Genomic DNA, 27,690 nt, shown 5'->3' on the forward strand with positions numbered 1-27,690 from the left:
GGGACACCATCACACAAACTGGCTAAAGAACTACAGCAGAAACTGAAACACCTGATCAGTGGATCCAGACACTCTATACTATCAACACAGGAATTCTTGAACATCATCAGAAATATACACATTGACAAGGAAGAAACCATGGTCTCATTCTATGTAACGGCACTGTTCACCTCTATCGACAAAACCCTAGCCAGACAAACAGTAGCCAACCTGCTGGACATACAGAACAGACAACAGGACGGTGAACCTATCAACAAAAATGGCATACTCAAACTACTGGACCTGTGCCTCACAACACACTTCACATTCAACAACCAAATATATGAACAAATCAATGGCACACCCATGGGCTCACCCATCTCTGGACTCATAGCAGAAGCGGTAATGCAAAGGTTAGAACAAACAGTCTTACCGCAAATTCAACCCAAACTCTGGGTCAGATATGTAGATGACACCTTTGTAATCATTAAAAACACAGAAATAGAGAACACACACTGGATCATCAACGCCACACTCACAGGAATCCGATTCACTAGAGAGGAAGAAAAGGACAACCAACTCCCATTCCTAGACGTGATGGTACAGAGAACACCGAACGGAGAATTCACCACAAAGGTATACAGGAAAGCCACACACACAGACCAAGTCCTGAACTACGAAAGCAACCACCCCAACACACACAAAAGAAGTTGCATCAAGACACTGTTCAAAAGGGCCACAACACACTGCAGTACACCAGAACTGCAAAAAGAGGAAGAAGAACACCTATACAATGTATTCGCCAAAAACAGATACCCCCGCAATTTCATCAACAGATGCTTAAGGGAAAGACAACGGAACGAGGACATGCCACAACCCAAAGGACTAGCCACACTACCATACATCAAGAGCATTTCCGAACTGACAGCCAGACTACTGGGACCACTAGGACTCATAACAGCACACAAACCAACAGCCACTCTCAGACAACAACTCACCAGAACAAAGGACCCAATACCCAACATGAGCAAAACCAATGTAGTGTACAAAATCCCATGCAAGGACTGCACAAAACGCTACATAGGACAAACAGGAAGACAGCTAACAATCCGCATCCATGAACACTGACTAGCCACAAAACGACACGACCAGCTATCCTTAGTAGCCACTCACTCGGATGACAAGCAACATGAATTCGACTGGGACAACACTACTATTATAGGACAAGCCAAACAGAGAACAGCCAGAGAATTCCTAGAGGCATGGCACTCATCCACAGATTCAATCAATAAGCACATCGATCTGGACCCAATATACCGGCCACTGCAACGGACAGCTGGAACTGACAACCGGAAGCGGCAGATTCAAACCACTACAAATGCCGGAGGAAAGATCACAGAAGCGCTTCACAGGAGGCTCCCAAGCACTGCGGATGTCACCTAGACAGGGGACAAAACGTCTGCAACACAAATTCCCAGTTCGGCGAACAGAACCACAACAACGAGCACCCGAGCTACAAATCTTCTCACAAACTTTGAATGTGTTATTCTCTTGAGATTTGGTATTCTTGCAATTCTCCCCTGATATCTACAAGATGGAAAGCTTCGACAGCATGTTACTTTCTTTCAACAGTATCAGGCTCAGTGCTAAACTTACATTCACAAAACACATCTACCCAGCAAAACATCCATTAGGACTTTACAGAAGAAAACCTGTAGAGGGAGAAACTGAAACATGGCCTATCCATCTACCTCTCTCCACCTTCACTTTTAAACATAGAAACATAGGAAACAGGAGCAGGAGTAGACCATTCAGCCCTTCGAGACTACTCCATCATGCAATTTGACCATAGCTGATCACCCAACTCAGCACCCTGTTCCCACCTTCACCCAATATACTTTGAACCCTTTAGCCTGAAGAACTTTACTCACTCAACTTGTCCAAACATCTCTGCATCCTCTGCACAGTTCACCCTGCCATCTAGCTTTGTGTCATCTGTAAACTTGGAGATATTGCATTTAGTTCCCTTATCTAATCATTTATATGTCAATAGCTGGCCCCTGTGATCCCTCAGCAATCACTGGCTGCCACTCAGAAACTAACCTGTTTACTCATTTCTTCCCTTAATTTGCTCCCATCATTTATTCTCTGTCACTTTTCACCTTCACTCTCTTGACACTTTTGTCGTTCTGTCATCTTTCAGTATTTTTATCTGTTCCTATTCCCTCCTTCCCTTTGTCTTGTCATAGAGTCCTACAGCATGGAAACAGACCCTTTGGTCCAACATGTCCATGCTGACCACGTTTCCAAAACTAAACTTGTCCCACTTGCCTGCATTTGGCCTATATCCCTCTAAACCTTTTCTACTCATGTATCTATCCAAATATAGTCATAGAGTCATAGAGATGTACAGCACGTTATAACTGTAGTAGCATCTGCCACTTCCTATGGCAGTTCATTCAATATACTAACTGCCCTCTGTATGAAAATGTTGCTCCTCACATTAAAATTATACCCTTTAGTTTTGAAGTCCCCACTCTAAGGAAAAAACATTTGCTATTCACATTATCTTTGCCCCTCATCATTTTACATACCTCTAAGGTCATCCCTCAACCTTCTAAACTCGAGTGAAAGGAGTCATAGGCTATTTCGCCTTTCCTTATAACCCAAACCCTTCCAGTCTCAGCAACATCCTGGTAAATCTTTACTGAACTGTCTCAAATTTAACAATATCCTTCCTATTTGGCGAAAGTGGGTACTACAGATGCTGGAACTTAGAATCAAAATTAGAGTAGCGCTGGAAAAGCACAGCAGGTCAGGCAGCATCTGAGAAGCAGGAGAATCGACGTTTCGGACATTAGCCTGATGGAGGGCTTTTGCCTGAAATGTCGATTCTCTTCCTCCTCGGATGCTGCCTGACCTGCTGTGCTTTTCCAGCACTACTCTAATCTTGACTCTAATATCCTTCCTATTGCAGGGCAACCAGAATTGTACACAGATCCCCAGAAGTGGCCTTACCAATGTCCTGTGCAACCCTCAACATGACGTCCTATACTCAACGGTCTGAGCAATGAAGGCAAACAAACCAAGCATCTTGAAACATCAGCTCTTTTCTCTCCTGACAGATGCTGCCAGACCTGCTGAGATTTTCCAGCATTTTCTCTTTTGGTTTCAGATTCCAGCATCCGCAGTAATTTGCTTTTATTTTATGCCAAACATCATCTTTACCACCCCTGTTCACCTGTGACACAACTTTCAAAGAATTATGTACCTGAACCCCTAGGTCTCACTATACTACAACACTACCCAGGGCTCTACCATTAATTGTATAAGTCCTGCCTTGTTCGATTTAACAAAATGCAATATCTCGCATTTATCCAAATTACACTCCATCTAACAATCCTCAGCCCATTGACCTAATTGATCAAGATCCCTTTGTAATCTTAGATAACCTTCTTTACTGTCAACTCTCCCACCAATTTTGATGTCATCCACAAAAATGAATTGGCCATGCTAAATTGCCCATAGTGCTGGGTGCATTAGATGAGATGAAATTCCCTACAGTGTGGAAACAGGCCCTTCGGCCCAACCAGTCCACACCAATCCTCTGAAGAGAAAACCCACCCAGACCCATTTCCCTGTGACTAATACACCTAAGACTATGGGCAATTTAGCATGGCCAATTCACCTAACTGGCACATTGTTGGACTGTGGGAGGAAACCGGAGCACCTGGAGGGGACCCACGCAGTCACAGGGAGAATGTGCAAACTCCACACAGACAGTCGCCCGAGGCTGGAATTGAACCTGGGACCCTGGTGCTGTGAGGCAGCAGTGCTAACCACTGAGCCACCATGCTGCACCATTAGTCATATGTAGTTAGGAGAATGGTTCTGGGTGGGTTACTCTTTGGACGGTCAGTGTGGACTTGTTGGGCTAAAGGGCCTGTTTCCATATTGTAGGGAATCTAATCTTATTCTTCATGTTGACACCTGCCTAGCTTCTGTACATGTCTCTCTTTCACATCCTTTTTTCCACACTTCCATTTCAGTTTCACATTTGCTTTTGAGTGCCCCAATCAGAAGTTTGGGAAGATAAAATAAAAATAGTTCAGAAATAGTGTAAGGCGCTCGTGTCACTTTTATAATACATGCCAAGATAACAAGAAACACTCCACCTTTCTGACATTGTAGAAATCTCTGTGAGGATTACTCTTCACTTCCTTCATCTCTTCCATTTCATTCAGCATCTCATGCAGGTTGAACTTAGAGTTCAGAAATTTCAAGCGACGGTGGGCATATGTTTTCCTAAACCAAGGAACCCAGAGAAAAAAAAATCCATCTCAGTCCAGTCATTTCAAAATAAAACAGAATCTGTTCTCAAACAAATTCCATCGCATGTGACCCAACAGGACTAATACAATAATGGGGAGGCGATGACTTAATGGTATTATTGTTGGATTGTTAATCCAGAGACCCTAATGTTCTGGAGACCCAAGTTTGAACCCTACCTTGGGAGATAATAGAAGTTGAATTTAGTAAAAATTTGGAAATAAAAGTCTAATGATCACCATGTAACCATTGCTGATTGTCCAAAATACCCATGAGGTTCACTAATGTCCTTTAGGGAAGGAAACTGCTATCTTTACCTGGGCTGGTCTACATGTGACTCCAGACCCACAGTGATATGGTTGACTCTTAACTGCCTTCTGGGTAATTAGGGATGGGCAATCAAGCTGTTCTAGCCTGTGATGCTCACATCCAGTGAATAAATAAAAATACAAAAAATTCTGCATTTAAATCAAACTCAGTTCCAGGAACTGGGTGCTTGGGGTTAATGTTACCATATCCTGCCTAATCATATTGGGCAACCATTTTTCACCCTGTCCCATTGGATACTGCTGGTTCCCCAGTGAATGAGTGTGATAGGGTCTGGAGATTGTATTGAATTGTCTAGGCACAATATGGGCAATAGCAGTGATGTGATCATGCTCTTTTGAACTTACTTTTCAAACGTTCCCAAATCCAGACAATGGTTCACAACTCTTCTGAGATCTATGAACCAGGAATCCTGAAGAAGCTGGTCTGACTCCAGGAAAATTGGGAATGGGGAGGGGTGATGATGTGTGAAGGCTAGGAGCCTATGATATAGACTCACTATTCACATCCAGCCATTGTTACATTGTTCTGGATCCCTTTGATTGTGTAAAAATCTGGACATTGAAAACTGAACAATAATGGTTAGCCTATGGTGAGCGAGTGTGCCAATATTAAACATGGAGTTATGGGTGTAGAGTGGTGCCTTGATTTTACAACCCATTAGGAAAACCAAATTCCCACGAATTTTAATTCACAAGGTTAGTATTCAGTGATATTGCGACTTACATAGGCCCCTGAGCAATCAATGCAATTAGAAAGTTCATGTCATCTATAAAGGTGGCCAGGTCTGGATATGGTAAGTCTTTGGGTTCATTTCTCTTGACTGATTCATCATTTGCGTAAACGTAGATCACTCCGTCTGTCATCTTACACACGTAGCCAAGGTTTTCAGGAAAATCCTTTGGACTGAAAGGGTCTCCCCCTGTCTTTAAAGGTGGAGTAAATACTGAAACAAAATAATGAAAATATGTAGTCCATGTCCAAACAAAATTCCAGATACAAAGCACAAGATAAAGGTTGCCAGGCCCCAGAAAGACTCCCTGGTTTGTTACAGTCCCAGACAGAATATTCCAAATTGATGAGCCTCTGAGTAAGGAGAGACAAACTGACTCCCTATCTATTAATTCACCCCTTGGTTGGTTGCAACAAGACTGACTTAAGACAGACCTCCTTCCTTTGTGGATATGTGCCCTTGCTATTGAGCAGGGTGCCATCAACACTCTCATTATCTTTGTAGTCACAAGCAAGCACAGTCCAGTCTATTCTGCCTTGTCTCTTCCCCTTCTATCACCTGCTCCTTCACCTTTATCCACCTATTGCTTTTCCAGCTATCTCCCCCCAATCCCACCCCCCTCTCCCATTTATCTCTCAGCCCTGACCCACAAGCCTCATTCCTGATGAAAGGCCTATACCCGAAACATCGATTCTCCTGCTCCTCAGATGCTGCCTAACCTGCTGTGTTTTTCCAGCACCACACTCTCGACTCTGATCTTCAGCATCTGCAGTCCTCACTTTTTCTTTGTGTCTTATCCAGTTTGGCTAGCTGTTGTTTGAAAATTGAGATTCCATGGAGTTCTCTCTGTCTCTATCTCTCCAGACAGCTTATAATTTACATGCACATCCATTTGTCAGCATCTTTTAGAGAACATATTTTGGAATTACAAGTGAAAGATGCTGACTGTGCTTCGAGACTCTGAGCCAAGAGATCCACCATTCCTTCATCACTAGTCTCTAACTTCCAACCTCTTTGCCTTGCCAGCTTATTAATATTGCTGTGGTGATACCACTTCTGAATCTGACACTATTGATCTCTTTTTAACAATGCAACTATAGCCATACTGCCCGCCACCACCTACAAACACCCTGTGATGTTCATGTTTTGAAATAAAGACAGTACATCATTGCCAGTCATTCTACCCAAGCTTCAATTCCATAAAACTATGATCAGAGGGAATACTTTTCAGTGCTATGGGGAAAGAAAAAGGTATTGAACTTATTAGATAGGTCTTTCTGAGACATAATAGTCTCAACAGCCTCTGGCTATGCTATTTCCTCTTATTACTCTATGATTGAGGATAATTCCTAATCCAGAGTACACAAAATAGTCCAGTGGTTATACTGAATCCATTTTTAGACCCAAATATAGGCCCAGATCTTCCTGTGTGCATTGATGTTGAACGCATTGACTCTATCCATGAAGAAGACTACAACCATCCCTTTTTCAAGTTTACAACAGGAACTTTCGATCCCACCTGCAGCACTAAATGATCAGTACAGCCTCTCCATGGAGGGGATCATTGGGCCCAGTAAGAGATGGAGTGATAGAATCATACACTACAGAAACAGATCCTTCAGTCCAATTTGTACATACCGACCAGACATCCCAATCTGACAATAGTCCCATTTTCCAGCATCTGGCCCATATCCTTCTAAACCCTTTCTATTCATGTACTATTCAGATGGGCTTTTAAATTGTACCAGCCTCCACCATTTCCTCTGGCAGCTCATTCAATACACACACTATCCTCTACGTGAAAAAATTACCGCCTCTCGGGTCTTTTTAAATGTCTCCCCTCTCATCTGAAACCTATGTCCTCTAGTTTTCGACTCCCATACGCTGGAAAAAAGACCTTGCCTATTTACCCTATCCATGCCCTTCATGATTTTATAAACCTCTATAAGATAAGCCGTCAGCCTCTGACGGTCCAGAGAAAACAGCCCCAGCTTATTCAGCCTCTCCCTATAGCTCAAACCCTCCAGTCCTGGCAACATCCTTGTAAATATTTTCTGCACCGTCTCATGTAGGGTCTGTTTCCATGCTGTACATCTCTATGACTCTATGTCAGAAAGCAGAGCATGTCCCCCCATTTCCAAAAGGTAGCTGCTATGTCCAGGTAAGTTTTTAAAGGTCGAAGTTTTTCAGTAAGTGTGTGGGTGAGTTAGTGAATGAGTGAGCGGCTGAATGAAATGAAATGGGTGAGGAAGGTAGTGATTTATTTTGTGCTTTTAGCCAATGCTGCTGCCTCTCATTGAGATATCTATCTGGGCTATCTCTGGGCTGTGTTGTGCTCCTATACCTGTGCCTATTGCTCCTTATCTCTAACTCCAAGGTAGGCTTTTGAACTCCTTCTATACTGTAACATTCCTTCTTATGCATCTGTATATAGGAGCTTCTCAAATACAGTTCTCTAGTGTAGTGCCTAAGATCTCTCTTTTCATATGTTCATTCGAGACTGGTGCCTTCTCTTTGACATGTGTCAGCCATGTGATCATGACTGACACGAATCTCATGTTACCTCAGGTGGCTGGGTGTCTGGTCATCGAGCCAGCCAGGGTGTGGGAGAGGTGGTTGATATCTGAGGACCAAGAGGGGTAGTTGAGTTCGGGCTGTGGGGTGAAGGGCAGTTGTGTTGGCAGGAGGCCGGGGTGTTTTCAGGTGATAGTCAGCTCAGTCAGGAGAGATGATCAGGGAGAGTTGGCTGTGATGCTCCACCCAGTAATGTTGGCAATCACTGAGTCTTAGAAGCTTTTAAACAGTGTAATGTTTTCAGGGACAAGGATGTTGGTACATTCCGTGCATCGGGCCCAAGTCTCGGCTTGGAGCTCAAGGTCAAGGATATTTACAGAAGGTCCCTGATAGCACAAATCATCTCATCCAGAGTGTAAACACTTTGAGCAATGGCAGCTCACATGTTTACACCAAGATTGCTGTGCTGACATCCTTCTGCTAACTGATATTTCACATCCCAAGATCCAGCTCCAAAAATATTTTGGCTTATATCATATTTTAAAGTGTTGAGAGATAATAAAACAGCACAGCACTCTCATGAATAATTGGAATTGTCTTTCAAAAGAATAGCCACAAAATGGAGCAGAGCTCCATTGGGCCAACACAGTAGCTCAGTGGTTAGCACTGCTGCCTCACAGCACCAGTGACCCAGGTTTGATTCCACCCTCGGATGACTGTTTGTATGGAGTTTGTGCATTCTCCCTGTGTCTGTGTGGGTTACCTCCTTCATTCCAAGGATGTGCAGATTGGCTGGAATCACCATGTTAAATGCCCCATAGTGTCAAGGGATGTGCAGGCTGGGTGAATTAGCCATGGGAAATGCCAGTTTGTAGGAATAAGGTGAAGGGTGCATCTAGGTGGGATGCTCTTCAGAGGGTCTGTGGATTTGATGGGCCAAATGGCCTACTTCCTTACTGTAAGGATTCTATGAGCTAAGAAGAACCCAGCCAGAGATGTCAAGCATACTAGCTTATATTGACTCCATTGCCAGCCCAGATAAATGGAGAGGATTAGTATCTGATTATAAATCACCTTACACATAGGAAATCGTTCATATAAATGGATATGGAGAAATTGATCAACCAGCATGGTCAAAGTTTGTGAGAAGATTTGTAGCTCGGGTGCTCGTTGTTGTAGTTCTGTTCGCCGAGCTAGGAATTTGTGTTGCAGATGTTTCGTCCCCTGTCTAGGTGACATCCAAAGCGCTTCACAGGAGGCTCCCAAGCACTGAGGATGTCACCTAGACAGGGGACGAAATGTCTGCAACACAATTCCCAGCTCGGCGAACAGAACTACAACAACCAGCATGGACTTACATGTAACATGAGAAAAGCTGATAGAGAAAGACAGTTAGCTGAATTGATGAAAGACCAATGATTTGATGAGTAACATTTTAATTCACCCCCAGAGCAAGTATTTCCAAAGCAGTCAATACAGCAACAAACTTGACCAAGTTCTTGTCCTTCTGATGAATTCTTTTCCAACTGATAGATTCCTAGATATGAGCTCCTGCCCCTAAGCTCCAAACCTAACATGGAACTGTCCAAAAATCTATCTTTATTCCCTCTATTACTTTCTATGTTTCATCAGTTAACCCTTGTATTGAGGGAAAACCGTATGACATTAAATGTAGAGATGAAAGGACACTTTACATTGGAAAATCGGATCTATCAATGGAATATGGGTATATTCTGCCTACAAACAACTTCAGCTGAAGAACTATGACATCATAGAATTAGGTAGTACCACATACATTCCTGTAAGTCCCCTGTTTCTTAGGCACTGCCTTCCTGATCCCATTAAATAAATCTCAAATCATTTCAGCCTCATCAAAATTGCCACACGTGAGGGGTATGTGCAATAGTGACCACCACTGTTACAAAAAAAGGCAAAAGAACGATGTGAGATAAGGGAGAGGCGGTGGATTAGATCGCCATGTGAAGAAGGAAGATTAAAGAACATATTTACATGAACATACAAGTTGCAAGATGAAGGGCATTTGCCAATTGAACTTGCTCTGCCTTTCAATAGATTCATGGCTGATCATTGGATTTATTACATTTGGAAGACAGTTCAAGGAAGTTTACGATCCAGGTTTGTAATTTAACGAAGGGCGTCAATATATAGAAGGAGGTATAATGGACAAAATCATCATAGCAAAGCAAGAATGCATGGCTAATAGCTAAAGAATCTTTGATATACCACTCCCCGCAGAATCTACCTACCACATAATCCACTCTTTCATTAGCTTCACTGAAGTAAATCCTTATTTAATTGAACTCCACACTCCCAGTTGCTGGTTCTACTCTAGTCTGCCACTTATATTTGGTACAATTAATGACTCTCACATATGGATAGATTACCAGGCTAGGCAGGCAAACTGCAGATTGAGTTTAATATAGAGAGCAGTGTGAGGTGACACATTTTGGCAGAAGTGTTAGAGAGAGGCTATCTAGACTAAAGATTTTCTCAAGGGTTTTTAAAGCATTTCTGAAGTGTGTAAATAATCACAGACACCTGGCAGACACCTAGATATTTTAAGATGGTAGGACATGTTGAAAATGTGTTTAGCAAAATATTCATAAATAGATACAAAGAGTGTAAATATAGGAAAGATATGCGGAATCTTTATAAAGCTCTGGTTAGGCCTCAATCTGAGTATTGCACTCAGTTCTGTTCACCACACTCTAGGCAGGATGTGAAGCTCATGGAGAGGGCACAGACAAGATTTACCAGATTGGCTCCAAGCATGTGAAAATGAACTGGAATTGCTGCCCATGGTGGGGGGGGGGGGGGGGGGGGGTGGTAGAAACAGAGGTGGTGAACTATTAGAAAAGGTAATTGGACAGAGAAAGAAGCATACTGGGCTATTAGGATGGGAAGGAGGGGCCAAGAATCAGACTGACTGAATTAATCTACAGAGGGGTGGCACTTAGTATGTAAACCAAATGTCCCCCATTTGAGCAGTAAAGGCCCTACAACTGGATTAATTTAGATAAATAGCACCAAATTATAATAAACATTCAATAAATCATCTCTCTTTATCTGTGGAATGCTATCTAAAACAGGCCAGTTCTTGTCAGATTGTCAAAAGTCTGAAACTAACCCCTCCTCTTCCTCAACCATTCTCATCTTCTAATTTTGAAGCTTATGGTGACTATTTCTGGATAATCTCAGCCTCTCTCCCACTGCTTTGGGTCTCGGTGTTGTCATTCAATCATGTTTTGCAGTTTAAGAATGCAGTGAACCATTACTGATAGTATCAATGAGTGCCATGGGGGAACAGTCGCTGAAGGTTGGCATGCAGGTGCAGCAGGTGGTGAGGAAAGCTAATGGCATGCTGGCCCTCATAGTGAGAGGAGTTGAGTATCAGAGTAAGGATCTCTTGCTGCAGTTATACAGGACCTTGGTGAGTACTGTGTGCAGTGTTGGTCCCCTAGTCTGACTGAAGAACAACATTCTTGCTATTGAGGGAGATCAGTGAAGGTTCACTGGACTGATCCCCGGGATCGCAGGACTGACATGCAAAGACCGGATCAACTGGGCTTGTACTCGCTGGAATTTAGAAGAACGAGGGGGGAATCTCATAGAAACATATAAAATCCAGATGGGACTGTGCAAGGCTAGATGTGGGAAGAATGTTCCTGATGTTGGGAAAGTCCAGAACTAGGGGTCACAGTCTAAGAATAAAGGGTAAACCATTCAGGACTAAGATGAGGAAGAATTTCTTCACTCAGAGTGGCGAACCTGTGGAATTCTCTCCCATGGGAAGCTGTTGGGGCCGGTTTGTGAGATATATTCAAGAGGGACATGGCCCTTGTGGCTAAAAGGATCAAGGGGTATGGAGAGAAAGCGGGAGTGAGATATTGAGATTACATGATCAGCCATGATCATACACACTGGTGGTGCAGAGTCAAAGGGCTAAATAGCCTCCTCCTGCACCTATTTCCCATGTTTCTATAAAAGCATATGGATCTTTTGGTGATCTGAGAACAGTGCAAGAGTTGGCTTTGTCAGAGACGTGCAATGAAAATGGTTGGATCAGAGTCTGAAACAAGACAAACAGTCTGAGTGAGTGAGAATCTTTCTTCAAGTGTTCTTCTCCTTACCTGGGTGCACTTCATTCTCCTCTTTCCATTGCTCATTTTCCATGTTCCGCAGAAACTGTGCAGTGGTCCGACAGAATCGCTGAAATGATAGCCGCATGTATTTCTCCCGAATGGTCAAAGCTCGATACAGGCCCTTGCAGGCAAGTTCGAAATCTTCAACAGTTACCTGTTCATAAATGGTAAATAATCAAACTCGTGAGTTTGGAGTGGAGTGGAGTTTGCACGTTCTACCCATGTCTGTGTGGGTTGCCTCCAGGTGCTCTAGTTTCCTCCCACAGTCCAAGGATGTGCAGGTTAGGTGGATTGGCCATGCTAAATTGCTCGTAGTGTTCAGGGATGTGTAGGTTAGGTGCATTAGTCAGGGGTAAATATAGGATAATAGGGTAGGGGAATGGGTCTGGATGGGTTACACTTTGGAGAGTCAGTGTGGACTTGTTTGGCCAAAGGGCCTGTTTCCACACTGTAGGGATTCTATGATTCTATGACTCATGAGGAGTTTGGAGTCTCCCATGGCCCCTGAGTTTCTACAATCATCTTTCACCTTGAATCAATATAGCCCCCTGTCAAACTAACAGTAAACAAAGGCTTTAAAAATGGACAAGACTCAAAAAGAAATGTCACCTAAACCTTTCAAAACCTTTGGAGCAGATGCAGATGCAGATGTGATTTGTTAGGATGTACCAGGAACGAGGGGTACATCAGTTTTGTGGAAAGACTAAAGAGGGCATTGGTCTCCATTGAGGACAGAAGGTTAAGGGGAGATTTGAAGATGATTTTCAAAATTATGAGAGGGGAGAAACTCTTGCCACGGCAGCAGTTTCTATAATACAGGAGAGAGTAGAGGAGTGGTTCTAATTAGAGCTCTTTCATGTATTTGGAATAGGCATTATATGCTGAACAACCACATTATACTGTATATTCTTATTCTATGAGGTATCAGCCAATTGGGAATGATATTGCATTATTATTGTGTGCAGATTCACAATATTTCTTTGTAATTATTTGGGTTGCTTTGGGTGCTATCATTATCCACTCTGGTCACTTCAATCATATCATATTTATGGCAGTAGCTAGCATATTTATAAACCTACAATATTATGCAGGGAAATTATAACTTGTATTGATTAGTAAATTCAAGAAAATTTAAACTTGTTTAATTTTTTTATTCCCTTTAGACTTGACTGAAGTCAAGTCCTTTTATTTATTCACTAAGGGAAATGAACATCTCTGACTGGCAGCATTTGTTGCCCATTCCTAGTTGCTCCTTGAGAAAGTGTTGGTGAGCTGTCTTCTTGAACTGCTACAGTCCACATGCAGTAGGTAGACCACAGTGCCCCTAGGGAGGGAATTCCACGATTTTGACACTGAAGAAACAGCAATATATTTCCAAATTAGGATGGTGAGTGGCCTGGAGGGGAACTTGCAGGTAATAGTGTTCCCATGTATCTGCTGCCCTTGTCTTTCTGGATGGAAGCTGTTGTGGGTTTGGAAGGTGCTGTCTAAGAATCGTTGCTGAACTTTTGTAGTGTAGCTTGTAGATGGTGCACACTGCTGCTACTGAGCCTCTGTGATGGCAGAAGTGGGTGTTTGTTGATATGGTGTCAATCAAGTGGGCTGCTTTGTCCTGGATGGTGTCAAGCTTTTTGAATATTGTTGGAGCTGAACCCATCCAGGCAAATGGAAAGTATTCCATTACGCTGCTGACTTGTGGTTTGTAGATGGTGGACAGGTTTTGGGGAGCCAGGAGGTGAGTTACTTGCCACAGTAATTCTAGCTTCTGACCTGCTCTTGTAGCTACTGTGTTTATGTGGTGAGTCCAAATGAGTTTCTGGTCAATGGTAACCTCCAAGGAATTGATAATAGGGTATTCAGTGATGATAACACCATTGAAAGTCAAAAGGGGTGGTGGTTATATCTTTTCTTATTTGAGATGGTCATTGCTTGGCACTTATGGCATAAATGTTATTTTCCACTTCTTGTTGTATGGACTGCTTCAGTATCTGAGGAGTCACAAATGGTGCTGAACATTGTACAAACATTAGCAAACATCCACATTTCTGACCTTAGGTTGAAAAGTAATTGATGAACCAGCAGAAAATGGTTGCGCCTAGAACACTACTCTGAGGAACTCCTGCAGAGAAGTTCTGGAGATGAGATGACTGACCTCCAATAACCATGACCATCTTCCTATGTGCTGGCTATGACTCCAACCAGTACAGAGATTTCCCATTCTTTCCCAAAGACTCCTATTTTGCTTGGGATTCTTGATGCTATATTCACACAGACCCAGCCATCTTCAGCTGCTTCATCAATGACCTTGGCTCCATCATAAGGTCAGAAGTGGGAATGTTCGCCAATGATTGCACAATGTTCAGCACTATTAGTGATCCCTCCAGCACTGAAGCAGACCATATCCAAATGTAGGATGATCTGGACAAGTATCTCAGGCTGACCAGTAGCAAGTAACATTCACACCACACAGCTGTCAGGTGATGCCATTTCCAATAAGAAAGAATATCCCTTGATATTCACTGAAATATGAATACTATGACTGCAAAAGTAGGCCAGAGTAACTTACTATTCACCATTGATAAGCCACAAGTCAGGAATATGATAGAATAATGCCCAATTCCCTGGATGAGTGCAGCTCCAGCAACACACAAGAAATTTGATGTTCAGTAGCAGCAGTATGTATTATCTACAAGATGCCCCATAGAAATTCACCAAAGATCCTTAGACAGCACCTTCCACACCCATGACCATCTTCATCTAGAAGGACAAGGCAGCAGAAACATAGGAACACCACCAGCTGCAACTTCCCTTCGAAGCCACTCACTATCCTGAATTGGGAATATATCAAAGTTCCTTTAGTGTTGCTGGATCAAAATCCTGGAACTCCCTCCCTAAAGACATTGTAGCTCTACATCCAGTACATGGACTGCAGCTATTCAAGAAAGCAGCTCATTTCTCAAGAGCAACAAGGGGTGGGCAACAAAGTCTCCAGCCAGTAATGCCCATATCTCATAAATAAATAAAGGAAAGAACCTTGTAGCTAATTCTATAAGAGAAATACTAAGGTGTGTTTGAATCTTTACTGATCAGTCAGTAGTGCCTCTTCCTCTGAGCCAGAAATGGGTTCAATCCCCACTCGGAAACTTACTGACCAAACAAGGAATATTCATGATGTGGTTCAACAGGCTGAGAGTCAGCCGGAGAATTCTTCCAGAGTTTCTCCAACATTCCCCAAATGGGAACAAATGTGTGTGAGGATATCAGACAAACCTGATTGTTCTAAAACTCAAATACATAAAAAGACAATTCAATTTCTCAGTAGATTACTTTTAAAGTTGCTTAATTCAAATGATTTGATCATTCATTTACTGCACTAATTTCCCACATCACACTATTTAAGATGATCAGTATTAGATCATTCATTATTTTTAGTCCAGGTCGCAATATTCCAGGTCAAGAACAATAAAAAAGCTAATCAAAAGAAACTCTGCAGGTAAGGCATTATCGATGGAGAGAAACATTTGCCATTTCATATTAATGACCTTTCATCAGTGCTTATCAAACATTGACATTCATCAGCCTGAGATATTAACTCTGTTTATCTCCATAAACACTGCCTAACCTGAGTTTTTTTGACTTGTTTTCTTCCTATTTCAGATCATCACAGAATCCATACAGTGTGGAAACTGGGCATTCAGTCTATCAAGTCCACACCAATCCTTTTTCCATAACCCTGCATTTCCAGTGGCTAAAGCACCTACTCTCACGTCTTTGGACTGTGGGAGGAAACTGGAGCACCCAGAGGAAACCCACGCAGATACAGGGAGAATGTGCAGACTCCACACAGACAGCCATCCAAGGGTGGAATCAAACCAGTATCCCTGGCACTGTGAGGCAGCAGTACTAACCACTGAGCCACCATACCATCGCACCTTTCACCACTGCAAACCCCTGCAGTATTTTGCTTCTTACATTGAATGATTATGAATAGGCCATGAACATTTAAAGTGTGCACATAGATTATATGACTCAGCAATGCCTGCGGATGTATAGTACCAAATTATGCTTGGATAAATTGTAATGGATCAACATCATTTGCTTTTGTTTTCTATCAACTAGTTCGCATTTTGTCAATTATTTTTATTGTTATCGATTGCAACTATATCAGCCAACTATTCACAGTTGGCTGTGAATTCAATGTCAGGTTGAGAGAGCAGTATTTAGTGTCCTGATCCAGGAGTATATAAGCATGGAAACATCCTCAGCTGACAGAGGCACCTCATAATGGAGAGCCAGCTGCTTCAGCTGTGGACTTAAAATAGGTGGCAGACCTTAGCAAGACTCTATTACAGTGTGAACTCTGACTCGTGCTGAAATCTCCACATTGAATAGATGTGACTATCCCAAGTATCCAATATAAAAAGCTCAACTGTTCTTGAAGTTATTAACTGTCCTGCAACACACTGCCCCACTCGAGAGGGACAACTGATGGTGAGTTTGACCTGAGGGTCACCAGACCTCAGCTGAGGAGGCAGGCTACTATTCTGCCAGGGCAGAAACTAAATCCATAGTGCTTTGCAAACCGGTTTTCAGGCAGCTGAGCTAACCAGTGACTCACGGCTCCCTTAAAGCAGGCGATAATCCAAATCCCAAATACCAGGCATGGTTTCACACCCCTCTGAATGGAATTGATGCTTGTGAAAGATCAAGCACAAATCTGGTGAGAGTTTTAACATCCCCGCCAAAGGGATCGATTAGGCTGCTGCTGAACAAATGCAAGAGAATAACTGATCCCTCAAATGTTTATACCCCTGAACATAAATGTTCAGGTTTAACACTGCAATGTTAAAGTTATGATGTGGAAGAGCTAGACTGGGGTGGACGCAGTTAAAAGTCACACAACACCAGGTTATAGTCCAACAGGTTTAATTGGAAGCACTAGCTTTCGGAGCACTTCTCCTTCATCAGGGAGTGATGAAGGAGCAGTGCTCCAAAAGCTAGTGCTTCCAATTAAACTTGTTGGACTATAACCTGGTGTTGTGTGATTTTGATATTAAAGTTAGCCAGCCCTTTAAGTTCTTCAGCACATGCAATCACCTGGTTACAGGAGAGGGAAAGCTAAGCAGGTACCGGGGTGGGAGAGGAATAGAAGGGTATGTTGATAGGATGAGATGGAATATAGTGTGAGGTCGCTCCTGAGTACAGGAAATACCATTCAGGACCAGAAATTATTTTGCTCAAATAATTTAGTTCTGTACTGTAAATTTTATATAATTCTAGGAAAACTTGAAATAACCGCTACTTTTGTCATATGTTGCTTTAACTCTGAGAAGGCTGTTTTTTTAGCTAAATAAAAACAGAAGGAACTGCGGGTGCTGTGAATCAGAAATTGCTGGGAATCTCAGCAGGCCTGGCAGCACCTGTGGAGAGAAATCAGAACGAATGTTTTAGGTCATGTGATCTTTCCTCAGAGCTGAGCAACAGTTCTGAGGAAGGGTCACTGAAGGCACAACGTTAATTCTGATTTCTCTCCACAGATGCTGCCAGACCTGCTGAGATTCCCAGCAATTTCTGTTGTTAATGTTTTGTTCTGGTGCAAGGTCACAGATAGATAACATTAGTGCTATTTCTCCCTCCACAGATGCTGAGTATTTCCAGCATTTCGTTTTAGTTTCTCACCAAACTGTTCACAAGACCATTTTTTTTTGTCTTTCATCACACCAACCTCCAACTTCTCTTCACCTGCCACATTCTCATTCTCAGTTTTATCTGGTGATCTTCCAGACAATCTTTTCTACATTTCCTCACCACACGAGGGCTGATCACCTGGTTTGTTGACAATTAAGTGATAAGCCAAGAAATGAGGTTACAGATTATCAGGCAAGTCATTTCTGCTGGTACTCACAGCCCACAATACCTCAAGAATACACAGTTTTGTACTGCAAAATCATAGAGGGTGTCTTCCAGGGCATGGATTCCATGAGGACTCTGCACTGATTACCTCTGCCAATTCTCTCATGGAAAGATCCTTCGTGACAACTAAATTCACGAGGATGAGGTCAAGTAATTCATTACTTTGAATTAGTTCTCTCAGCTGCTGCAATTAGACGAGGGCTGATCGTGTAGTGGTAATGTCATTAGTGCCCTAGGGATTCAATTCCACTGTAGTGAATCTTGAATTCAATAATTTAAAAATCTGTAATTTTTAACTGAGGCTGTTTCCTTAGTAGTGGTGTGAGACTGGAGTCACATATAAGTACAAGAAGATGTTGTAATGAGGGTAGCATCCCTACCTCTAGGACAGGAGGCTTGGGCTCAAGTCTTACTTACTCTAAAGGTGTATAATAGCAACAGGTTGATTCGGAGACATATATACAATTTCACAAATGAAGCAATTCTGTTTTTGCTACAGCTATGGGGGACTTTAGAACAATCTGACAGCTTCATGGTGAATTTTACTGATAGCAGCTCTAGTGAATGGAAGTGCTGATTAGACGCTGTCCAACCCAGTATGGCTTGTTTGCATAACTTTATCAGTGCATACTCTGATGTTTTTCTCTCTTACATTCCTTTGGCTCTCTTCTTGCATTTAAAGATCCTTCCTCTATCATCAACTTCCTGAGGTTTCCAAAGCCAATCTTCCCCTTATTACCCAGTCCTGCCCATTATACATCCTGGATTGCAGAGATTCCCTTCTCTGCAATGGGGAGGGGATGGTGCTAGGTTAAAGCCCCAATCAACGAGGCAGGGTTAACCTTACCCCTGACGCGTAGTCTCCAGAAATAGTGACTCTTTGGAATTCTGGCACATCTGTGTACGAGGGCAGCCCCATCTCATTAGCTGATTCTTTAGGCTGTGCCATTGCAGGGTCCTCGAGAACTGGAATTGCTGTAGCGATTGCCTTTCCTCTCATGATTATTTTCAACCTAACAGGAAGACACAATCCAAGAGTTGTACCAATGTTCATTAGAATAAAGATTGAAACTTGGTTTCCACCAGAAACAGTTTTGCTAAAAATCGTTTCCCAGAAATTGCTTAATTGGTATGTGCAATTGTGCTGAGTCATGCGACATGTATTCCTGAATGTTAGGTGCTGAAGCCAATGAGGATCCAGGCAGGTCATTATAATTGGATTCATTACTCCAGTCAGTGGGTCATAGATCTCTACCCAGTCACCTCTGCTGGAAAATGGGTCTCAAGCAAAGACAGAATTTAACTTAGCAGTAATATTCGTACAATAATGTGTGTCATCTTAGAAATCAAGAAGGCTATCTTGGGAAAGGTACCATAGGGTTTCTGGCTGTTTGGAACTTAAACCTCAATTTCAAACAATTTTGACCTTAGTTTGTGATGATGCTGCTACTTTAAGAGATGAGTTTTGTTCTGGTTTCTTTTAAGAAAGAGATTGAACAAGAGGTGACAATCAGTCTGTAGTAACATAAACAGCTTGTGAGGCCTTGGGGTTTTTAAAAAGTTGGAATAATAGAAGCAGCCTGGCTGGATGTGGCCAGCTCTCACAGACTAGGATTTCTAGCTTTTCTTTAAGCTTTTAGATTCAATGAAAGCTGCTGGAATTTTGAAGAAGTAGAAGCTATTCCCCACCCCCACCTCCTTCTCGGTTACAGCTGGAAACTGGAATTTCTCTTCCTGCTGCGGCATTGCACATGAGAAAACCTGATCTCTGAACTTGCCTTTTTGCTAACGAGTGTGTTTATGGGATGTTGCTATATTGGAAACAGTTTATTAGTAATAAGTACTGTATCTATTATTCAGCCACGTTTTCCAATAGAGTTGTTATTAAAAGTTCCTCTTTCTATTGTTGTACTATAACATAGTGTTTAAATAAATTGTGTTTCGCTTAATGTTGAGTGGTTGACCAGTCATATTGCATCTGGTACACAGGACCTCACATTTACTTTTGAAATAAGAAAACGTTATGGTCTAGGCAACCTTCTTAATATATTTTGAGGAGGTCTGGTCTGGTCCAGGACAACTTACTTTCAAAAAACCAATCAAAAGTATAATGGCACAATGCATTACTGTTCCAACATTAGTAACAGATCAAATTATTCAAGGGAAATTGGGTGAAATTAATGGCAAGCACTCACTTCTCAAGCAGTAACATTGAAATAACAGGTCACTTATCTCATTTGCCACGTGGGTTACCTGATATACACAAATTGCTTCTAAATTTGTCTTCAGATCAGCAGCAGTTGATTTTAAGATGATACTCATCTCAAATCACTTCAGAAAACTCACGGAGGTAAAAAGGGGCCTGAATAATTGCAAGATCTTTCCCTTCACTTTCTAAATGAATTGAGCCCAATAACAGGAAGCCACCAATGACTTGTGATTCCTGTCTCCACCAACCCTCAAAAGAATAAGTTGTAAACAAAGAAGGAGGTGAGATATAATCGATAAGGCCATAAGGAACTAGTATTCAAATCAAGGGCCATCTTACAAAGTCAACATCTGCTATCTCAGTTGCTTCAATTTTACTTTTTGAAACTAAACTAATCCCACTGTAGAGAGGAGAACAACTAAACTACTAATTAAGAAATTTGTGGTTTGCTTGTACAGAACTTCAATATTGTTCATTAGTGGGAGCTTTTCATCTCATCTTCATCAGCACAAGTGCAAGAAAGCCATGGTCATTTGAAGTTTGGTCATTTATATGATAAGAGAGAATGATACACATTGGTCATTGGTGTGTTGTTTTTGACAGACTGAAGCATTGCTATGGAGGAGGCAATGGGACCCTAGGACTCCCTAGGCACCTGGCTAATTCAAAAAAGTCACAAAGCTCGAAGATTTTTATTTTATTTAGAGAAAGGGTCTCTTGCATATGAATGTATGCTGATTCCAGCATATGAAAATAAACCGCATGACAAACTTAAATTATTACCTTTAATTGGGTATTGTTTTAACTAACATCATGCTCAGGATTATTATTCAAATGCTGCCCAACCACAGAATTGAACCTAACACTAAATGCTTTGTTTTGGGTTTTGTAATCATTGGCTGCATTCTACTCATTATAAACAATACACGAAGCATGCTGTTTGGTTCAATCAGCCAGTCATTGATGAACTACATATTTGGCATCATACTGACATTGAAATTCATAAATAACATTTCTCAATTGTGTGAGAGACAGAACATCCTTTTTAAAAATTCAATAATGAGGTGGGGGCATCTCTGGCAAGGCCAGCATTCATTGCCCATCCCTAATTGCCCCAGAGGGCAGTTAAGAGTCAACCACATTGCTGGAGTCATATGTCAGCCAGACCAGGTAAGGATTGCAGTTTCCTCCTCTAAAGGGCATTAGTGAACCAGATGGGTTTTTCCAACACTTGGCAATGGTTTCACGGTCATCATTAGATCCTTAGTTCTAGATTATTTACTGAATTCAAATTCCACCATCTGTCATGGCAGGGTTTGAACCCAGGTCACCAAAACATTAGCTGAGTTTCTGGATTAATAGTCTAGCTACAATACCATTAGGCCATTGCCTCCCCTATTTGATCTGATTGGACATAAAGGCAGTGATGAGCTCGTGAAAAATAACACTAGCATAGGCACTGCATAATAGTATTTGAAGCTATGTGCTTGACCTGTTGCTCCAACTGAATACAAAGACTGAGCAGAAATTAACAAATAAAACAAAATGAACTAATAATTATAATTAAAAACCAATTGATGATAATCAGCCCAGCTCATAATGTGGCTAATATATTCTTGCACGAAGTAACATACATTCATATGCAAGGACCCATTCTCTGCAAGCAAAAGGAATATGTTCAAGTCTTGAATCATTTTTGAATTACCCGGAAACTTGGGAAGCCTATAGTTTCTCATTGGTTTCTCTATGGCAATGCCTCAGCCAATCAGATTTGCCAACCAATCAGTATCCTTTTCTCGTGTAATATAAATTGTTGTCATCATCTGTAACTTGGTATTCTTGCAGTTGTCTTGGTCATCAACAACCTGCTGCAACAACGTCTCTCCTTTCAGCCATTGGGAATTATAAATAAACAAATAAAAATATGCATGTGAACTTGATAGAATATTTAATAATGTCAAATGTGGATAATAAATTCCTATTGCATATCAGATTTTATCTCCCCTGTAGGCACATATGTTTTACTGTATCACACTGGACAAGCAGCTGGGAGACTGGGTAGAGTTCCTCATGCCTTAAGCTCCGAATGCGCTTCCCACCTCCACGCCAAGTGATTCCACAATCTACAAAGTAATGTCTTCACATCAGGAAAACCAAAACTTTTGTATTTTTAATCCTGGCACAAACTCTATTCTCTGACTACCGTTTCTGTCCCACCCCCTGGTGGTTGCTTAAAGCTGAGGTAAACTATCTACAACCTTGATGTTGTGTTTGATCCTCAAATGAGCTTCCAGCCAGTGGTTCAGTCATCAAGCCTATTTTCAGCTCCACAACATTGCCCAATCCCTTGCCTGTCTCAGGGCACCCATTGCTGAAATCTTTATCCAAGACTTTGCTCCCTTTGGCTTGGTCATTCTAATGCTGGTCTCTACACCTATAAACATACACTCATTCAAATCTTCATCACCAGTAATTTGCACCAAACCCTGTTCATCCATTAACCCTATACTTACAGATCTACAGTAGCTTCCGGTCTGTACAGGATATAAGTACAACACAGAAACAGGCCATTCAGCCCACACAGCCTATGCCTGTCTTGATACTCCACTTGAGCTTCTCCCAGCTTTCCTCATCTAAATCTAGCATTGTAAGCCCCATTCCCTACTCCCCATATGGCTAACTTTCTCTTACATGCATCAATACCATTCAATTCAATGATTTCGTATGGGAGTGACTTCTAGCTTGCTGCTATTTCGTTGGGTAAAGAGGTTTCTTCTGAAATCCCTCCCGGATTTCCTGGTGACCATCCTATATACAAAAAAAACCTTTGAAGAGCAGAAGTATGCCACTTGTCCTCTTGAGTCTGCTCTGCCATTCTATGGGATTGTGCATAATCTGATACCTCCACATTCTGTCTAACTCCAATATCCATTCTGCCCTTGCTAATGAAGATTCGATCCATCTCTGCCTTAAAACACAATCTGCTTCCAACTCCTTTTGAGGCCATCTTACATTTACAACCTCCAGTTATGCTCTTCCTCACAAGAGGATGTATTCTCACTTTATACAAACTATCAAGAAAAAAACCTTAATTTTAAAGACCTCTAGTGGGGATCATTCCTTTTTCTTTCATTTAAGAGAAAAGATATTCAGCCTGACAATCCACTCCTGATTTGTACATTTACATATTACTGGTGTATTCATATAAATCTTCTCTGCACTTTCTCAGTGCCTCTCTATCCTTTTGATAGTATGGCAACCAGAACTGGTCAATACAATTTTCCAACCTTCCAACTCTATCCTCCAGTAGTAAATCCTGTTCCTTGATTTGCTTCCTTCCTGGTTTTGGTAAGCCAGTCACAACGCATGATACGAAATGCTTCATCCTTATCTTCAAATTTCTCCATAACCTCAGCCCCTCTCTGTCTTTGTAACCACCTCTAAAACTCCACAAGCCTTCAAAATCCTCTTCCAATTTCAGCCATTTCCATTCCCAATTTTGAGGATTCTGCCACTTGTGGATCATGCTTCCACATGCCTTGTCTAGATATATTGGAATTCCTGAAATCCTGGAAATCCCTCCCTAACAGACAGATGGGTCAACCTACATCAAAGGGACTGCAGTTCTTCAAAAAGGAAATTCACCACCGTCTTCTCAAGTGCAATTGGTAATGAGCAATAAATGCTGACCCAGCCAACAATGGCCACAACCCATGAACAAACGACAAAATTTCCCTTCTGAACTCTCTCCCTGCCCCTTTAAGTTGCTCCCCACAAACTTTGGTCCCCTATCCTACCATCGCCTTCTGTGACTTGATCAAATTTTAACAGACATTCCTGATGAAGGGCTTATGCCCAAAACGTTGACTCTGCTGCTCCTCGGATGCTGCCTGTCATGCTGTGCTTTTTCAGCCCCACACTTTTTGACTCAAATTTTAATTGCTGTTGTTAAGCAGCATAGGATGATTCATTTAGTACAAAGTATAAATGTTATAATGCAATTTTTGCATTTTAGAACCTTTTCTTTGTGGATTCCTTTGCTTTCCTGTCAATTAAATGGTGCTGCATCTCAATGTGCCCAATTGGACAATTGTCAGCCATATCAAATGGCGAAATCTCATCTCTTTCATCTTCATCTTTAGCGTCATGGGCGAAGACCTTCTCAGCCAAGGTCCGTGCTTCTTCATCAAACTCTGAAAAAGATAGTCAGGTGGTTACTTAAAATGACAAAGGTAATTAATTGCTGAGCATTAAACTATTAGTAGCAGGGAGTCACCATTAAAAGTTAGAGATATAGGACTATTCCTATTACGACTCAACTTGGACAGCTTTTAAACAAAAACTAAGACTTTTTGTATAGAATTGTAATACTTTCAGAATTTATTTTAAGAATGAATACAACCTGTCAATCAGAGGCATGTACTAGGTATCATAAAACAATTGGGTGGTCGTGATTGGTTTGTCTTTGTAAGGCAGCACTAATATTGGAAGGCTTTATAAATGACAAAGTTATTCAGAGTTAGGACAAAGAAAATACACAACCATGTTCCTATTGGTTTGGAGATCAGATGGAAACAGGAAAATTCAGCTTTTGTTCCTACTTTGGTATAAAGACCCCAGCATAATCCATCCTTTTTGCACTTGGCACTGAATGGACATGTCATTTGTGACATTAGTTAACAATAAATTGCCTAACTCTAAATATCCATATTCATCAACAAGACCAATCCTGCTTGACACTGTAAATCAACCTAATTGGGCAGTCGTATTAATTGCTGTTTTCTGTGTTTCAGCCGGTTCTAATCTCTGTCAGTGCCAGTGAAATAATGATGGTAAGCCAGCTGGGCATGGAAACTTTCAAGGATCACACTCTCCCTTAGGAATCCTGGTTCAGTTATATCTCTCATTCTGATGGCTCCCTGCAAACCATGTGTAGTGTCCTCTTGCAGTTGCATCTCAGTAAGTCCAATATTGGAATGGCTAAGCGTAACTTTATTGAAAAGGAACAGTGACCATGGTCTCGCCTATGAATCATTCTTTATGAACATTTTCTAATGATTTTCTCTGAAAATGAAAGTGAATCTTCCTTTCTGTCCTCTTTCTTCAGTTGTTAACTCACTTATAGTAAAAATTCGTTGCTTTGACTCATCTTCCAATGCTAATCTTCATGATTTTCTCACACAAATTCCCTCTAGGTTATCAATTTATAATCTATTTAAGTCTATGTTCTGCTTTCTGGACTCTTTCCAACTCATATGCAGCGACCTTGAATCAAGTCAAAGGCAAGACTTTGGAAAGTAAATTTACATAGGAGCTAGGAACAGCCACTTGGGTCCATCAAGACAGTGGCATCATTCAACTAGGTCATCGCATATCTTATACTGCAACACTATACCATACCATCCTTATATCATTTCATGTCTTTAAGATCCAATAATCTATAGATCTCTGTCCAGTCCAAAAGCCAACTAATTGTTGTTAATAGACTATAGAACCAACACTCTCACACACGAATTAATCAGAATAATGACCAGTGTTTTTCAATGTTTGTAACCTCAATGCCTTAATAATAGAAATCATAGAATCACTACAGTGTGGAAACAGGCCCTTTGGCCCAACAAGTTCACACCAACCCTCCAAAGAGTATCCCACCCAAACCCATTACCTGACATTTCCAGTATCAGCAGTATTTTATTTTTATTAGCTCACAGAACTTGTGAATGTTTTGCACCTGGATTTTTGACTTTCGACATCTTGATGTGTAGTTCACAGAGATTTCTCTGTCTGAAGCAGAACACAGCAATAGATAGGATTCAATGTTGATCTAACCTATGCATCCCTGAACACTATGAGCAATGTAACATGGCCAATTCGCCTAACCTGCACATCTTCGGACTGTGAGAGGAAACCGGAGCACCTGGAGGAAACCCATGCAGACACGGGGAGAACATGCAAACTCCACACAGACAGTCACCTGAGGCTGGAATCGAACCTGGGTGCCTGGCACTGTGAGGCAGCAGTGCTAACCACTGAGCCACCGTGCTGCCCCAAAGCCTGGCAGAATAATTATATTTTGCCACATTCTGAGTTTCCAAATTGAATGACCACCTCATAACACATTCTGTGGAACATATAACTACTTTTCAACCCAATATATAGCTAGAAAAAAATAAGAGATCCCTTAAAGTACAAGATTAATATATTTTTGTTCCGACAGGGATCAGTTATTGAGCAGGAATGTCTGAGTAGATAGAACCCCTGCCTCTGAACAAGTAGCTCCACACTCCTGCCTCTCTTGGCTGTGGAAAGAATGCTCATGATGATTTGGACAAGTCGAAAATCAGCCTACTAATCTTTCCAACAGTTCCCCAAAGGAAGGGAAAGTGTATGAAGATGTCAAACATATATTGAGAGATAACATGAAAAGTTAGTCATATTCCCTGATTCCAATTGAATCTGTCCACAGAAGCATTTTGATCAGAACGCATTGGTTTTAATTTCCTACTTAACTGATCAATATATGGACCTGGACCCCACATGATTATAGCAACAGATTAGATGCTCTTCCATGTGTCTGAAAACCAGCTCACATCATTTTTAATTTCATACAGTGGTGTATTAGCTCACAGATATAAAAGAGAAACTCAGCAGATCTAACAATGAGTGGAGAGAAATAAAGTTAATGCTTCGAGTCCAGTATGACTAATCTCTGCCATCAAAGAGACTTAAACTTTAATCTCTTTCTCTCTGCACAGACACTGCCAGACCTGCCGGGTTCCTCCAGCACTTTCTGTTTTTATTTCAGATTTCCAGTATCCGCAGTATTTTATTTTTATTAGCTCACAGAACTTGTGAATGTTTTGTACCTGGCTTTTTGACTTTCGACATCTTGGTGTGTAGTTCACAGAGATTTCTCTGTCTGAGGCAGAACACAGCAGTAGATGGGATTCAATGTTGATCTGACGTTCTTACACTGCGTTTGGTCTGCTTTTCGCTTGCTGCTTGAACTTGCCTGCTCCTCTCCTATAAAAGGTTAGGAGTATTTATACATGTAACTATTTCTGGAGGAGTGTCCTTGTCGATGAATGTTGTGTGATAGATACTGTTATGTAGTTACTGGGTTACTGTCCTCAGCTTCGAAAATTATTTTATTAGATTTTCTCAATCATAGGCATATTATAGAAATTGATCCCAAATAAAGAATTTAGCTCCAACCATTGCAATTAGAGTTGAGTGCAAATGCAGACGGACACTTCTGGGGGAATCTTTTAACTTGCAAAGGAGAGTTTGTGGAGGTTTATAAAATCACTAGGGGCGTGGATAGGGTGAATAGCCAAGGTGTTTTCCCCAGGGTAGAGGAATCCAAAATTATAGGATATTGGTTTAAGGCGAGGGGGAAAAAATTAAAAGGGACTTGAGGGGTAACTTTTTCATAGAGGGTAGTGTGGGTATCAAATGAACTGCCAAAGGAAGTGGGAGAGACAGGTACAATTATCACATTCGGACAGGTACACGGAAAGGTA

At 41.6% G+C, this 27,690-nt stretch overlaps 1 protein-coding gene across 1 annotated transcript in view; it reads right to left on the reverse strand.

Annotated features, from left to right (window-relative positions):
- Positions 1-27,162, reverse strand: part of ampd1 (adenosine monophosphate deaminase 1 (isoform M)) — a 55,147-nt gene extending 27,985 nt beyond the window's left edge. The window contains exons 1-6 of the mRNA XM_043717000.2: positions 27,034-27,162; positions 24,186-24,360; positions 18,806-18,971; positions 12,034-12,199; positions 5,362-5,581; positions 4,155-4,284 (exon numbers count right to left, since the gene is read on the reverse strand). Of these exons, the coding sequence (XP_043572935.2) occupies positions 4,155-4,284; positions 5,362-5,581; positions 12,034-12,199; positions 18,806-18,971; positions 24,186-24,360; positions 27,034-27,055 (879 nt within the window). The 5' untranslated portion in view covers positions 27,056-27,162. The remainder of the gene's footprint in view (positions 1-4,154; positions 4,285-5,361; positions 5,582-12,033; positions 12,200-18,805; positions 18,972-24,185; positions 24,361-27,033) is intronic.
- Between the last annotated feature and the right edge of the window lie 528 nt (positions 27,163-27,690).

Source organism: Chiloscyllium plagiosum, unplaced genomic scaffold (genome assembly GCF_037043375.1).
Source record: "Chiloscyllium plagiosum isolate Xiang-an unplaced genomic scaffold, Cpla_swu_hap1 HiC_scaffold_26, whole genome shotgun sequence".
NCBI lineage: Eukaryota > Metazoa > Chordata > Chondrichthyes > Orectolobiformes > Hemiscylliidae > Chiloscyllium > Chiloscyllium plagiosum.